Source organism: Neofelis nebulosa, chromosome 2, assembly GCF_028018385.1.
Source record: "Neofelis nebulosa isolate mNeoNeb1 chromosome 2, mNeoNeb1.pri, whole genome shotgun sequence".
NCBI lineage: Eukaryota > Metazoa > Chordata > Mammalia > Carnivora > Felidae > Neofelis > Neofelis nebulosa.
In genome coordinates, this window is record NC_080783.1 from 210,242,808 (window position 1) to 210,259,482 (window position 16,675).

Genomic DNA, 16,675 nt, shown 5'->3' on the forward strand with positions numbered 1-16,675 from the left:
GCTCTGCACTACCTCGTCTTAGAAACAGCTTCCTGGGGCGTCCGGGTGGCTCTGTCGGTTGAGCGTCCGACTTCCGCTCAGGTCATGATCTCACGGTCCGTGAGTTCGAGCCCCACATCGGGCTCTGTGCTGAGAGCTCAGAGCCTGGAGCCTGCTTCGGATTCTGTGTCTCCCTCTCTCTCTGACCCTCCCCCGTTCATGCTCTGTCTCTGTCTCAAAAATATATAAACGTTAAAAAAAAAAAAAAAAGAAGAAGAAACAGCTTCCTAACCCCAGTTCAATGGGTCGTCGTCTTTCATTCATAAATGCTGCCTTTGCGCCAGTCACTTCTCAGCATGTCCCGTTAGAATCTTACAACAAGAATGCCCCACTACCTATAAGCAAGCTGTCTGGGGATTATAGGATTCCGTAAACCAAACCCCTCAACGGCAACAGAGCCCAGGTTGAAATGACCTCTCCATAATGGAGCGCGTTCCCTCCAGTCTTCAGCCCAGAGTAAGGCGGCATCTCAAATCGTGAGCGGCAAATTACATGCATTCATCCACCATCCGTTCTTGTTTCCAACGAAGGGTTACGGTAAGCGTCTATCGTGCGTAAAACTCAAGTGATCGCGTGATCTTTTCATCTAAGCCAGAGTGAAAAGGGGGCGCTACCAATAACTCCACCCAGATAACTGATGAAAACTGGAGCCATGCTGGGTAAAGCAGGATACTTGTTCTCCCTGGAAACCCCTATGCGTGAGACATGAGCTCACCCCCTTCCCCAGGAACTGACTGCCAAGTCAGGGAGACAGGAGAGCAAGGAGGCAGATTGATAGAGTAGGCACCTGACAAATATTTGCTGAATGGAGGAATGAATAAGGCACAAAGAGCTGTGGGGGCGCCTGGGTGGCTCGGTCGGTTAAGCGTCCGACTTCGGCTCAGGTCACGATCTCGCGGTCCGTGAGTTCGAGCCCCACGTCGGGCTCTGTGCTGACAGCTCAGAGCCTGGAGCCTGTTTCAGATTCTGTGTCTCCCTCTCTCTCTGCCCCTCCCCTGGTCAGAGAAGGGAGGGCTGGCAAACTGAGCAGAGACACAACAATTTACAGAGATGTAAATGTATGACACGTTTAAGAAATGGCGATGATGGGGCGCCTGGCTGACTCAGCTGGTTAAGCATCTGACTCTTGATTTCAGTTCAGGTCATGATCTCATGGTCATGAGACGGAGCCCCACAATGGGCTCCTTGCTGAGTATGGGGCCTAAGATTCTCTCCCTCTGCCCCTTGGCTGCTCAAGCATGCAACCACACACACGTGCACTTGCTTGCTCTCTCTCTCTCTCTCAAAAAATAAAAATTAAAAATTAAAAGCTAATAGGAAAATCATTTTTTAAGAAACCACCTGAGGGATGATCAAACTGCGGCACATCCCTACATTTGAACAGTTGGCAGCGTGGAGATAAAATCGATTTTGGACACTGATGCGGGAAGAGCTCCGAGGCAGAGCACGTGATGTTGGCATTTAAAAGAAAAAGAAAAAAAGAACGCCAAGCAAAGCCATGGATTTCTATAGAAACATACATATGTATGTACATGCAGAGAAAAAGATAGGGAAGCAATCCCTGAAATTGACAACACTAATCACCTCTGCGAAAGGTAGCGTGACGAGGGGATTTACACGTTACCTATGTTGCTTGAAATTTTTACATAGTGAGAATTTAATTACGTATGTAGTTTTAAATAATTTTTTAAAGCCGCCCGAAACCCTTGGCATCTTATTTATGCTGCAGTCTTCCCATCCTGATTAGCATAATCTCTTCTCTCTAATAATTCACAGCTCTCTTCGGCCTCTTTTATTCCCCCAGCTGGGCTTCCTACTGCCAGTTTAAGACTTACACTTCCTTCCAGATACTAATTCATTTACTCCTGCCCATGAGACGACCATGATTCTCTCCCCCCATTTTACGCCATAGGAAAGTAATGCACCGAGACACTAAGTAAGTTGCTCGATGTCACACAGCAAATGTCTGATAAAACAGGATTTGAACCCCCAAAGGCCGGCAGACTTAAACACTCCCCCTCCTTGCTCTCTAGAAGGTCAAAATCGCTTTTAAGTTTCTTCACCCCTCTGACTTGAGCTGTTTGCAGTAAGCCAATAAATAGTCACTACCAATGAATATTTACCACTGATTCCTTTTTTTGCATTTCATTTACACGGCTCTGTCTCTGATAGAAAGAAGTGCTCAAACTTCAGATTCGGCTGGAAAGGGAGTTGTATCATGTACTGCGTTTACAAAGCACACACCCACACACGCCCCGAGGACCAAATTAACTGCTAATTGGAGACTACGCTGGTGATGGGGCAGGCAGACAGGAGGGGGACAGAGGTTAAGCAGGGTGGGTGAGCTCTTTGTGTGTGTGCATGTGTGGTGCGTGCTGTGGTGTGATGCTATAGGGCCCAGCAACGTGACAGTCCCCAGAAGGCCCTGGGCCACTCGCTAAGTCCCAGCAGCTGAGCTGACTTCAGCTGTGCGAAACGCAGCCCCATCTGGACTGGGAGTGGCTCGTGACTTTTGCTCCGGGAGTTCCACAGAGGCTGCTCATGAAATTGGAGAAGTCTGTAGCATATGATTGTCCCCATCCCACTCGGAGAGAATATTTTGAGAAGTCTAATTATATGGTGGGGTTTGGAGGGAAGAGGGGCTAGATAAGCCCTTTCTAAGGGCAGGATGAAAAGGGCTATTAGGGAGGCTTGGGCAGTTCCGTGAGGCAGGGGCCCCCTCTGCAGGTGGACCAGACACAGTAGCTGCAACCACTACGTTCCCAAGAGCCCGTGAACCACTGTGTTCCTTGGGTGGCAGGCCCAGAGCCCAGCCGTCTCTCTAACAGAGGATACCGACCTGACCTCCCGGCTGTGTGACTTACGTGAGGCGTTGACCCTCTCTGGGGCTCAGCTGCCTCAACTTGAAATGAAGGACATAAATCCTTACCTCGTGGGGTTGCTGTAATGATTAGACAGAGAAAACGTCCCCAGAGTGCCCTGCAGAGGGCCTGGTACACAGGAGCAGCTGTGCACCTCTCGAGGTGGCAGCTGACCTGGAGACCTTGGAGGCCATGCTGGGGGTTGGTGGTTGATTGGATGTGGCAGGGGGAAGAGTCAGGTCCACACTAGGTTTCTGGCTTAGAGATTGGGTAGATGGTGCTGAAAAGAGAGATGTGAGCGCCTCAGGTGGTATGTATGATTGGGGACAGGTTGAGTTTCAGAGGCCATTGGGACACCCAGACAGATGCTCAGGAGACAGCTGGACAAAGGGCGGGAGGGGGTCAGCCAGAGGGATGGAAGAGAGTGACAGCCCATTGGTCAAAGGAGCATGAAATCCTAAATTTTGGATGGCACGGATCCTAAGTCCCACCACAGAGATGAATTGGGGTGAGGTGGGTTTTTCTTGGAGACAAATAACTCTCCCAGGCAATAAAATTATCTGATATTTCTCCCCTAAATCTTACCTGATAAATCTCTTTTGGGGGGTGGGAGGGTGGGGAGGGTGGGTGATGGGTATTGAGGAGGGCACCTGTTGGGATGAGCACTGGGTGTTGTATGAAACCGATTTGACAATAAATTTCATATTTAATAAATATATATATATATATATATATTAAAATAAATCTCTCTTAAATCCTTGGCCCTCTGGTTGGGGGTGGGGGAGGGGAATCAGTGCAGGTTGCCCTAAATCACAAGACACTAGAAATAGAGTTGATCGTACAAATGACAGTGGATACAACACAATGCTCTTGGGGTTTAATTTTTAACTCTCGAGTGGATTTCCAGCCCTTGGGAAAGAAAGCACTCCTGATGCAAGATTCTCACCCCCGATTGCTCACCTTTCTCATTACCCAAAGACTAAGAAAGTCTGTAAAATGGGGGCGGGGGGAGGGGGAGGAGTTATTCCAACTGGAAGGGTTGTTACGAGGACGAAGCAGACTGTTTATGTAAACACATTTGCAGGCGATGAGGTTCCGCATAAACTTAAAGTGACTAGCCAACTGTTGAAAAGCCATACTTCACTCGCTAGACAAATGGAAACTGACAAAGAAAAAAACCTTGGTTCTCACCATGAGGACACCTTGGGAAGATCTGTCAGGAGCTGGCCATGAAAACCTCTAAGCTGTGCAGCTGTGCCTTTCTGGAATCCCAAAGTTCAGGGCGGAGGTGCAGCCGCCCAGGAATTTGTTCCTCCATAACTCTGAGCTCCCCAAATCCCCATGAAGCCCAGGAACGATGTGACTGCAGGGCGCGTGGGCCCATTGGCACCAGGAGCCCCTCCATAAATCAAGGTCTCACTTCTGCTGGCCTCAGATGGCTCTTTCCAAGGTGACCTGGGTACAGTAAAAGAGTTATCACTTATCTAGGAGTAGCATCGACCTTGGAGACAAGAGTCGTGAAAATGCCAATGGGCCCCATTCTTTAGGAACACATTCCTTGGAGGGAGAGGATGCTCTCCCTTCATCTCAGAAGACGATTCAGCCAGGAGGAGTTAGAGAGAGGGTGATAATCTTCCCATGATTCCATCCAGGTTGGGTGGCCCAAGAGGCCCTGGGGCAGACTTGGAGAAGCCCTATTCCAGTGCTGGGTCAGCCCCAGTGGAAAGCCAAGGTGACCTCAGCCTTGTCAATAGTCACCGCCAAGACAGCGCCCCAAGACAGTCACATGAATCCCAGAACCCTAAATCAGCTGGCCCAACACCCTGATGCTACAGGCAAGGAAACTATAGGCCAGAGATGGGGAGGGACTTGTTCAAGGTCACACAGCCTTGAGAAGATTCAAGGTTAGACCCAGGGGTCCAGGCTGTTTCTTGTGACCTCACTACACACCTCCTTTAATGAGATCAGACAGCAGTGTAGCTGGCTGGTTCCAGCCCAGGGCTCCAGAAACTTAGCCCCAACAAACCAATTTGCCTGGCCATCTTAATTTCCCCAGCCGCATCTACATGAGCTGTGAAAGGAAACCAAAGACTATGAAAAGACGCCCTTCGTATGTCACAAACAAGCAGGCAGAGAAGGGAAACATCATTCCTGACAAACACAAGTACCTGGAAAGCTAACTACCTGCATAAACGCCCCAGGTGACCCAGGAGACCATGTGACTCGGAAGACTGAGGTCATCAAGCCCCCAGAGGGAGGCTGGTCCTGGGATGAGCCCCGGAGAGGTTGGGGAAAGCAGCTGAGATGCCCAAAGTGGAGACTTCATGCACAGACCTCTCCCGTAAGACTGTTTTGGGTCTTAAGTGAGATGATGGATCCCAATGCTAGGCGTATAGCAGGTGTTCAAGCAATGGATTCTGCTGCTAAATAGCTAAGTAAGCCGTGCTGAAACCAGGACAGTCTCGGGCAAACAACACCGTGTCTGACAAATGTCTGACCAAAGCCACTAAGCTCATCACTAAGAGATGAGTGATACTACTGACAAATTTTCAGGAAGAAGAGGGGGCTAAATACGGACTGAACTCCCGATCGGGTGGCTCCTCCCCGCCGTCCTCTCAGCCCCAGCCGTCCAACACTCCCGGTCTCCGACTCCGCTCCCTTCTGGGAAGGTCACCTTAGGAAGGCGGGAGGTCCATTAGCATGCGCCGCGCACACCGCAACTGCGCACGCTCGCGTTGGCTTTCTCCGCCTTCTCTCCTCCCACCGGGGAAACTGGAACCGCCTCCCACTCGGCGGCTCCTGCCCGGCTAGCGGGGCCTCGGTGGATGCCGGCTGGGCGCCGCGGTGCTCGGCGGGACGACGGCGGAGAGCGACCTCAGGGTTAAGGGGTGGGGCTTGACGTCAGGAGCCAAGATGGCGGCGGCGGCGGTCGGAGTCTCCTTGAGGCGCCGGTTCCCGGCCACGGCCCTTGGCGGAGCCTGCCTGCAGGTGAGCTGCGGGGCCGGAGGAAGAGGGCAGGCGTGAGAGTCATGGAGGCAGCCTGGCGCTGAGGGGGCCGTGGAGGAGGGCGAGGGAGCACAGGACAAGGCCACAGGGAGTGGAAGGACCCGCTCCCGCTGTGTCGCGCGCGGGTTTGGTCCTGGAGCATCCCAGTCCGTTATCCTTCTGCGCCTCGCCGCAGCCTGGGAGTTTATCAGGGCGGAGACGATTTTTTTTTTTAAGTTAAGGGGAAAGTATTCGGGGGGGGGGGGTCTTGAGGTGCCCAAGGTCATGTGGCAAGCGAGTGACTGTTGTAGCCGAATTCGAATCCAAACGTTTGGGCTCTAAGCCCGTTCTCTGTCCTCAAACTAGCCTCTGTGGAAGACACAGGCCTGCGGGAGTGGGAGGAATGGGAGCTGGGAATCGAGGTCTCTCCTCCAGGGTGCAGGGTTGGGGGCTCAGTAAACAGAGACTGGACCGGAATTAATAAAGGGCAGAGGAAAGGGAAAATGGAGGCAAATCAGATCCCTGAAGGATCTGGGCCCTTCCCGGTGGGGGTGGGGGGCTGCGGGAAAGGTGCCTTAAAGCAGCGTCGGATGACACTGACTCAGTGTCCCTGTCTGTAAAGGGCTTACGACCGTACCAAGCGCAGAGTTTTGGCATGGATCCCATAGGAACTGAGCCTGGTGCTGCCCTTATTTACTACTCAGTTTGCGGTGATAAGTTTCCCCACACCCCTTGTATTAGGACTCTACACAATTATCTCCGTTCCAAATGGAAGATTTATTTGGAAGGGGAAGGGAAATTGGCATTGCACACATAAGGAACTAAGAATTTACAAATCCTTTTTTTTTTTTTTTTTTTTTTTACGTTTATTTATTTTTGAGAGACAGAGAAAGATGGAGCATGAGCGGGGCAGGGGCAGAGAGAGAGGGAACCACAGGTTCTGAAGCAGGCTCCAGGCTCCGAGCTGTCAGCACAGAGCCTAACGCTGGGCTCGAACTCACAGACTGTGAGATCATGACCTGAGCCGAAGTTGAACACTTAACCCACCAAGTCCCCCCCCCCCCCCCCGGGTGCCCCTACAAATCCCTTTGAAGTCTGTCTCCTCCTCTCAGCTCCTCAACAACCCCTGCAACGTGGGTGAATAGTAGTTCTTACCTCCTTTTTAGAAGTTTCAAAACTGAGGCCCCAGAGAAAATTTTTTACTTGCTCAAAATATCACAGCTGAAAAGTGGTAGATCTAAGACCAAAATCCAGCTTGTTTGTCTGTTTGTTACATAATATGGGAAAAACTCTTAGCCCAGATCTGGGCACAGGTGAACCAGAAATATTCTTGCACTGACACGAGAATCTCTCTCATTTTAAATACAGCCCTGGCTGCATAACACAGTGCATACGGCCTGCCTTCAAATGCTAGTTCTTTCCAATGTGCTGTATATGAACTTGAATGAGTCATTTTATAGTCTTTCTAAAAAGGGGAGGTAGGGAAGGAGGACTGCCTATCAGAGCTGGAAGTTTGTATCCGCTGAGCATTAATGAGTAGTAATGACCTTGTTTACCAGGTCCTTTCATAGTTGCTGAGGAAGCAGTCAAGTTGTGAGAGCCCCACCAGTGAGAGCGAGTTCCAAAGCTCAGGTCCCTCTTCCATGAATGAGTTGAGCAGAAGGTTGGTTTCATAGGTCAGTTTCATAATTCCAGGTGAGGCCGTTGCAGGGCCTCCTGAGGCTAGAGAAATAGAGAGCTGCCTCCTGTCCACTCCCCCTCGTAGGAATGTGCATTCATACCCACGAAAGTCACCTCAAAAGAGTCCCGAAAGGAGCTTGGTGTATTATCTGGGTGATGTTGAGGTTCCTCGGACTCTAAGACACAGTAGAATATGGCTCTTCTGAATTCCTTTCATGCATTAGTCTGCACTGAACCATAGTTCTGCCTGTAAGTGTTTAGCTGTAATGTATTACCTGCAGTTGTATTGCCTTATTTCTTCATCTAGATTGTGAATTCCGTTAGGGCAAGTACTGCCCGCTTTCATTTGTGTATCTCATTGTTCTGAGCACTGGCAGGTCTTAGGATGCCCATCTGCCAATCAGAAACTGATGATATTGCCAACATTGAAAAGCAGAAATTATTTTCTGGGCTATGCTAGAAGCTTGACCCTCCAGTTTATAAGGTAGATATTAATACTCCCTACCCCTATAGAAAAGACGGCTCTGTGGGGCGCCTGGGTGGCTCAGTTGGTTGGGCGTCCAACTTCGGCTCAGGTCACGATCTCGCGGTCCGTGAGTTCGAGCCCCGCGTCGGGCTCTGGGCTGATGGCTCAGAGCCTGGAGCCTGTTTCGGATTCTGTGTCTCCCTCTCTCTCTGACCCTCCCCCGTTCATGCTGTGTCTCTCTCTGTCTCAAAAATAAATAAACGTTAAAAAAAAATTTAAAAAAAAAAAAAAAAAAAGAGGGCTCTGTGCTGCCAGCATGGACCCTGCTTGGGATTCTCTCTCTCTTGCTCTCTCTCTCTCTCTCTCTCTGCCCCACCCCTATTGCTCTCTCTCTGTCTCAAAATAAATAAACATTTAAAAAAAAATTTTTTTTTAATATCCACCTGGATATCTGATAATACATCACAAACTTTGTTGGCCCAAAACCCAGCTCCTAGTACCTACCCCTCACCACACACAGCCCCACTCTGTCCTTCCTTCTCAGATGATGGCACCTCCATCTTCCATGGGGTTTGGGCCAAAAACTGCAGTCATCCTTGCTCTTTGCCCCGCTGTCACATCCAGTCTGCGTGGAAATCCTATCAGTTCCTTCTTAAAATGTATTCAGAAACTTACCACTTCTAAAAAAAGGCAAAAGCAAAACAAAACTTACCGCTTCTTACCATCCACAGCCACCAGCCTGGTTCAAGCCGCCAACATCCCTTAGCTAATTACCGTATACTGTAATTCTTGTGTGGTTTTCTCACTTTCATCTTTGATTCTCAACACAAACCAAAATAATCCTTTCAAAGCTTAAATCTGCCTCTGTCACTCCTCTGCTCAAAACCAGTATTTTCTCATCTTACGGTAAAAGCAAAAACCATTACAAGGTCGGGGCACCTGGCTGGCTCATTCAGTACTGCACGCGACTCTTGATCTTGAGGTCATGAGTTCAAGGCCCATGTTGGGCATAGAGTGTACTTAATTTAAAAAGAGAGAGACAGAATATTCTCCAAAGTTGGAATCTCAAATATACAACTCATTGAGTGCATTTAAAGAAATTTGCTAGGGGGTACCTGGCTGGCTCAGTCGGTAGAGCATGAGACTGTTGATCTCCGGGTCATGAGTTCCAGCACAGAGATTACTTTAAAAAGAAAAGGGGGGGGGGGGGGCGCCTGGGTGGTTTGGTCCGTTAAGCTTCCAGCTTCAGCTCAGGTTATGATCTCGTGATTCATGGGTTCGAGCCCTGCATCAGGCTCGGTGCTGACAGCTCGGAGCCTGGAACCTGCTTCCAGATTCTGCGTCTCCCTCTCTCTCTGCCCCTCCCCTGCTCATGCTCTGCCTCTCTCTATCTCTCAAAAATAAATAAATAAATGTTTAAAAAAAAAAAAAAAAAAAGAACCTTACAGGATCCTATGTGATCTGGCTGTTCCATTAACTTCCCGATCTCCTCCCCCATTCCTGTCCCTGTAGCTCACTCCATTCTCAACTACACTGACTGCCTTGTTGCTCCTCAAACACATTTTCACCTCAAGATTTGGGCTCAGTGTCCCCTCTGCCCAATTTGCTCTTCCCCTGAGTTGGGTATGGCTTACTTACTCACCTTTCAGGTCTTTGCTTAGCTGTCACCTTTTCAGTGAAGAGTTCCCTGGCCACCCTCTGCATTGTACTTATCACCCCCTGACATTACTATAGATGTTATTTGTGTGTGTCTCCAGTCACCATAAGCTCCATAAGGATCAGAGTGTGTGTGTGTGTTTTGCCCTGATCCCCAGGGCCTAGAACAGCCCTTGGAACATATTAGCCACTCTGTAATTATTTATTGAACAAATAAATGAGTGTGTCTGGGCCAGCTACTGCGCAAGATCTTACTAATTGTATGAATTCAGTGTCCCTTGGATTTGTTTGAGGAAAGGAATTATCTTTGTGCTCTTCAGTATTGGATTTGCATTTTCGCCACATGTATAATGGGTAAAAGGTCGGGCTTTGGAGATTAAAAACAAAAACAAAGAAACCTGTGTTTGAATCCTGGCTCTTTTGGTCTATGATTTTTATTTTATTTTTTATTCTTATTTTTATTTTTTACGTTTATTTACTTTTGAGAGATAGAGACAGAGCATGAGCGGGGAGGGAGCAGAGAGAGAGGGAGACACAGAATCCGAAACAGGCTCCAGGCTCTGAGCTGTTGGCACAGAGCCCAACACAGGGCTCAAACTCCAACACCTTGAGATCATGACCTGAGCCGAAGTAGGACACTTAACCAACTGAGCCACCCAGGAGCCCCTATTTTTTATTTTTATTTTAGAGAGAGAATGAGCAGGGAGAGGGGCAGAGGGAGAGAGAAAGAATCCCAAACAGGCTCCACACTCAGCACGGAGCCAGACGTGGGGCTCAATCCCACAACCCTGAGATCACGACCTGAGCCAAAATCAAGAGTTGGACATTTAACCAACTGAGCCACCCAGGCGCCCCATTTTAATTTTTTAATGAGAATAATAAAACTTCCCTTTGTACAGATGTTATAAAGATTAGAGACAATTTAGTACAACATTTCTTACACGGTAGGGGCTCAGTGAATGAAAGCCATTATTATTTTTTTTTTTTTTTACTTCTACTAGAACACCGACATAACAAATGTTCACGTTTCTCTATTGCATAAATGTATTTGTTCTTATCACTGCAGCCATAATCCTGTGGATTAACTCTTAGTGCAGCTCAAGACAAGCAAACTCCTTCAGTTTAGAACCACAACCACCTCTGGTAATTTTTATTTTTTGCATCTTCTCTCCTCATTCCTGTTAGCTGCCCCCCCCATTATCCCTCCAAGTGTTGTGTAAAACATGTTTTTAACTCAAAATAAACTTAAATTAGGTGTTTTTTAAAGAATTAGTTATGTTTTGGGGCACCCCGAAACTTACGTTTGGGGTTCCTCATGGTGCTCTGTTGTGATGCACCCTTGTGGTTTCTTGCTCACATCGTTCACAAGATAAGACTTTGTAAATGATGTCTAAAAAACCTAATCACTTTTGGGAAGATCTGCGTGATCAAGTCTAGACCTTTGTAGTTTTGTAGAGTGGATATGAAGCAGACATACGTATTAGAAAGAGTTGTTAAGGTGAGGACCCGTTGCACGAATCCACGGTCACCTTTGGCAGGCTTTGTGGGAATGAGACCAAGCTTGATACGGCTGGATGCCTGTTGCCCTCAGACAGTACTTTTAAATCAGGCTTCACGGCCACGAAGCTGTAATTGACAACCTCAAAGTCCCAAGTTTTTTTGAAAGTCCAAGCTTTACCAATATTTTAGTGTAAAAAAAAAAAAAAGTTTCTTTTTTAAGGAGTTAGATATTTTTTTAAATGCATTTTATTTTTCTCCCTCTCTCTACCACCTACCACAGGCAAGGCAGCCACCCACTCTGGGAAATAATTTGGTTATTTTGTAAAAAAAAAAACGAGATATGCAACTGTCCTGGAATCCAGGAGTTACCTTCCTGGGCGTTTATTTATCCCAGAGAGGTGGAGATATGTTCACACGTACTCGTTATAATTTCATTCATAATAGCCAAAAACTGGAAACAGCCCCAAGGTCCTCTAGCGGGAGAATGGCTGAACAAACTGGGGTCCATCATATCATGCAGCACTACTCAGTAGTAAAAAGAAACTACTGGGGCGCCTGGGTGGCGCAGTCGGTTAAGCGTCCGACTTCAGCCAGGTCACGATCTCACGGTCCGTGAGTTCGAGCCCCGCGTCGGGCTCTGGGCTGATGGCTCGGAGCCTGGAGCCTGTTTCCGATTCTGTGTCTCCCTCTCTCTCTGCCCCTCCCCCGTTCATGCTCTGTCTCTCTCTGTCCCAAAAACTAAATAAAAAACGTTGAAAAAAAAATTAAAAAAAAAAAAAAAAAAAAAAAAAAAGAAACTACTGTTGACATGCACACAACTTGGATGAATCTCCAGAGAATTCTGCTGAATGGAAAAAAACCAATCAGAAGGTTCCATACTAGATGATTCCATTTATATAACATTGTTGAAATAACAAAATTACAGGAGTGAAGGACTAAGGGGGGAGGTATGAGGAGAGTGGCTTTGATAAAGCAATCCCGGGGGTCTTTTCGGGGGAGGGAATGCTCTGTGTCTTGACCGTTATCAGTGCTGATGTTTTGAGATGGTGCTATAGATCGGGACTGTTTTCATTGGGGGAAATTGAGTAAAGGGTATGAGGGGTCTCATTATTAATTCTTAAAAATGCATGTGATTCTGCAGTTATCTCAGAATGGAAAGTTTAATTTTTTAACAAAGCAACAGACTGGATATATGCGACAGCATGAGGGAAATCCAGAAGCATTATATTAGGTGGTAAAAGCTAGACCCAGGATGCACTGTCTGATTGCATTTATATGAAATTCTGTAAAAGGGGGCAGGGGTGCCTGGGTGGCTCAGTGGGTTGGTTAATTGTATGACTTCAGCTCAGGTCAGGATCTCGCGGATCGTGAGTTTGAGCCCTACATCAGACTCTCTGCTGTTAGCGCAGGGCCCACTTTGGATCTTCTGTCCCCTGTCTTTGCCCCTCCCCTGCTCGTTCTTCTCTCTCAAAAATTAATAAATATTTTAAAAAATGAAATTCTGTAAAAAAATCTGTAGTGATAGAAAGCAGATCAGTTGCAAGGGGGAGGGAGTGGGCACTGATTGTAAAGGAACACTAGAGAACTTTCTAGGTGGAAGTGTGCCGTCATAATTATGGTAGCAGTTATACCACTTTATTAAAACTCTTCAAACTGTACACTTAAAATTGGTGAGTTTTATCATAATGAAGTAGACTTTATCATCTAACCAAAACGAGGTGAAGCACTAAGCAAGCAGAAAGAAGCCTGCTGGAGTATCTTCAGTGATCTTTTCTTTTCACTTCCTTCACTTTGTCTTAAGTGCCACAAGGTGGCGTTAGCCAAATGTTCCTGTTTTACAAAATGGAGTCCCTAGGGACGCCTGGCTGGCTCAGTTGGTGAAGGGAGCGACTCTTAATCTTGGAGTCATGAGTTCAGGCCCTGCAGAGAGCTTTTTAAGAATAAGTAAAATACAGTAGCATGGAATAGAATCCTGCTAAAGAAGAAAAAAAAAAAAAAATGGAAGTCCCTAATGGAAGATGTTCTTTTGTAGAAATGACTTTCCTTTTATTGCTGATGTTAGCCAGCCTGGTGATAAAGGAAAAATCTGCTTTTCTCTTCACCTTCACTTTCATCTTCCCATCTTTCCTTTTTCCCTCTTTGTAGCTGATGTTTATATTTTCAGCCTCACTTAATTTGGGACGTTTTTTGCCGGCAAGTAAGAAACACCATCGCACCTCTTGTAATTACACCATTAACCTCCCCAGTTCTGTCTGTTTTTACCAGTTTGTAAGAGAGTCAGCTGACCTGGGATATAGTCTGTGTGTTTCTGCATACAGACCAGGGGCTCAGCTTCTAACTGCCGTTGGACTGACAGGATCCCTGCTCTGCTCCCAGGGTAGAGCCAGCGGTGGCCGCCTTGTGTGTTCACCTCGAGGGAAACGTCTTCAAGGACTGTGGAATGGGGACAGCATGTTTGCATTTGCCTAATGCTCAATTTTTGCTTTGTACTTTTTTCTTTTTTTTTTTTTTTATTTAATTTTATTTTAAATTCCAGTATAATTTCTTGCGTGTGTCTTCAATTTTTCCTACCCACGAATTGAAATGCTATACACAAAGGCCTGGACCGGGTATGCTAGAAGATGCAAAATAGAACCTGTTCCATGCTGTGAATGATTAGTTTTATGTGTCAGCTGGGCCACAGGGGGCCAGATAGCTGGTCAGACATTTTGGGTGTTTCTGTGAGGGTGTTTTTAGAGGAGGTTAACATTTAAATCAATAGACCCAGTAATGCAGATTGACCTTCCTGATGTAGGTGGGCCTTATCCAATCAGTTGAAGGCATGAATAGACCAAAAGGCTCCCCTTCCTCCAAATAAGAAGGAATTCTTCCTGCCTGACTGCTTTCAAACTGAAACATCGACTCTTCTTGGGTCTTAAGCCTGCTGGCCTTTGGCCTAGAACCACATCATCGGCTCTCCTGTTCATGGACCTTCAGGCTTTGACTAGATTTACATCATTGGCTCTCCTCGCTCTCCGCTTGCTAACTGCAGCTCTTGGGACTTTCTATCCTCTATAATCATGTGAGCCAATTTCTCATAAAAAAAAAAAATCTCTTTTTATGTATATGTATATGTGTATATATACCTTTCATATGTATCATGTATTTATATGGATAGACACACTATTGGTTCTGTTTCTCTGGAGAACTCTAATACACATGCCCTCAAGGCATTGAGACATAAAAAGGAGACAGAGCCAAGAAGAAACCTCCAAATATTCACAGATGACTAGTACGGTGTTCAGGAGCATCGGCTCTGGGGTCAGACAGACTTGGGTTCCAGTCATAACTCCTCTTGTCAGCTGTGTTATCATGGGCCCATCGCTCCGTCGCTGAGCCTCATTTTTCTCATACAAAGACTCAGTGGAGTAATTAGCATAAAGCATTTACTACAGTTCCTGGCAATAATAAATTGTGGCCTTAAAAATGAGTGTGAATTGGGGCGCCTGGGTGGCTCAGTCGGTTAAGCGACCGACTTCAGCTCACGTCATGATCTCACAGTCCATGAGTTCGAGCCCCGCGTCAGGCTCTGTGCTGATAGCTCAGAGCCCGGAGCCTGCTTCAGATTCTGTGTCTCCCTCTCTCTCTGACCCTCCCTCGTTCATGCTCTGTCTCTCTCTGTCTCAAAAATAAATGAACATTAAGAAATTTTGAAAAAAAAAAAAATGAGTGTGAATTTAAATATAAAACTTTTGAGCAACAGCACCCTTTTTGTAAATATGTTATGGGGAAGCTGTTCTGGTGAAGGACGGAATTAACCAGAGACCAGCCCTCTTAACCTGACCCTCTCATAGCAGCCTCTAAGGTGGTAGCACTCTGGAGTTGCTGAGCTCACCGTGTGAGACCCGCTGGCAGAGATGTAAGAGTCCAGGAGATGGGGTAGAATCATCATGGAGAACAGGACTCGGGTGTTGGTTAGTTCCCTACATGGGTTCTGTTTTACAGTATTCTTCACCGTCTTTCCTGCTGCAGTGCTGTGAGCTGAACGTTCGTGTTCCCCCAAGTTCAAACGTCGAAACTCTAATCCCCATTATGATGGTATTTAAAGATGGAACGTGTGAGAGGGAATCAGGGTTAGATGAGGTCATGAGGGTAGAGCTCTTACGATGGGATTAGTGCCCTTACACAAAGGGGAAAAGACGTGAGATCTGTCTCTCCGCCACATGAGACAGCAAGGAGGTGGCCATCTGTCAACCAAGAAGAGGGTCTTCATCAGACACCAAGTCTGCCTGAGACCTTGATCTTGGACTTCCCAGCCTCCAGAACCGTGAGAAATTTGTCGTGTTTAAGCCACCCAGTCTTTGATGTCTTGTTACAACAGCCCAGACTGATGGAGACACCTAATCTAGAAACACCGGCATCTCGTTTTGACAACTGCGGTATCTTTCTACTGGTCTCTCCACGTGTTGCCTGACAATTCTTCCTTTGTAGCCAGTGATATCGTTCTCAAAAATAAAAATGATTATGTCATCCACCTGATAATTCGTTCTGGCTTCTCATTGCTCTTAGGGTAACATCAGAATCTTGACTTCCTCACATTTCCCACTCCTCCGACCTTACTCAAGCCCCCCTGACTCATATTGGACTTTTCTCCCAGATGCGCTGTGCTCTCCCCCATCCAGGCCTCTACACGTGTTGTTCCCTCAGTTTATAACACTCTCTAATCCCTACTCACCCAGTCTCAGCTTCATTATCATTTATGGGGCCTTCCCTGATCTCTTGTACTAGTGTAAGTCTTTTCTGTATTCTTCCCTCTTTATACTTTATCATAAATATTTAATTTTTCTCTTGCTTAAAGTAGATTCCGTGAGGGCAAAGACTGTTTCATTAAGTGCTATTTCACTAGCCCCCAGCACCATGTCTGGTACGTGACATGTTAGGTGCTTAATATTTGATGGCTATTGAATGCCTTTTGCAAGAAGACAGTAACGTGTGGGTTTATAGCCAGTGCTGTCGTTTAAAGCACCAGCTAAACAGTAGGATTTGTCTTGCATTTTTAATAGTTTTTTTTCCCCCCTTCTTGTGAACCTTTTCGATTTCAGGCCTGCCGGGGGGCACAGACAGCGGCAGCCACAGCTCCCCGAATCAAGAAGTTTGCCATCTACCGATGGGACCCAGACAAGACGGGAGATAAGCCTCGTATGCAAACTTATGAAATTGATTTGAATAAGTGAGTATCTCTGTGAGAGCTAGATGTTTGCTAAGTGAAGGTGAGCTGTTGATCCGAGTCAGGGAACTGCTTTTCACATCCGCGGAAGGTTTAAAAACAGATCACCCAGTGGCCCTGGAATTTATCGTCTCTTTTTCAAATGAATGAGGTAGGCACCTGATTCGAAAAGATAATTAATACCAGGAAGAATAACTTTTGTAAAATTCCTTTCCTTTCCCCAAATCAGAGGATGACAAATTTCTCTTTTTTTATTTTTTTTTTATTTTTTTATTTTTTTAT

At 46.7% G+C, this 16,675-nt stretch overlaps 1 protein-coding gene across 1 annotated transcript in view; it reads left to right on the forward strand.

Moving 5' to 3' along the window:
* The first annotated feature begins 5,739 nt into the window (after positions 1 to 5,739).
* Positions 5,740 to 16,675, forward strand: part of SDHB (succinate dehydrogenase complex iron sulfur subunit B) — a 31,638-nt gene continuing 20,702 nt past the window's right edge. Inside the window, exons 1-2 of the mRNA XM_058718927.1 lie at positions 5,740 to 5,888; positions 16,269 to 16,396. Coding sequence (XP_058574910.1) covers positions 5,814 to 5,888; positions 16,269 to 16,396 — 203 coding nt within the window. The 5' untranslated portion in view covers positions 5,740 to 5,813. The remainder of the gene's footprint in view (positions 5,889 to 16,268; positions 16,397 to 16,675) is intronic.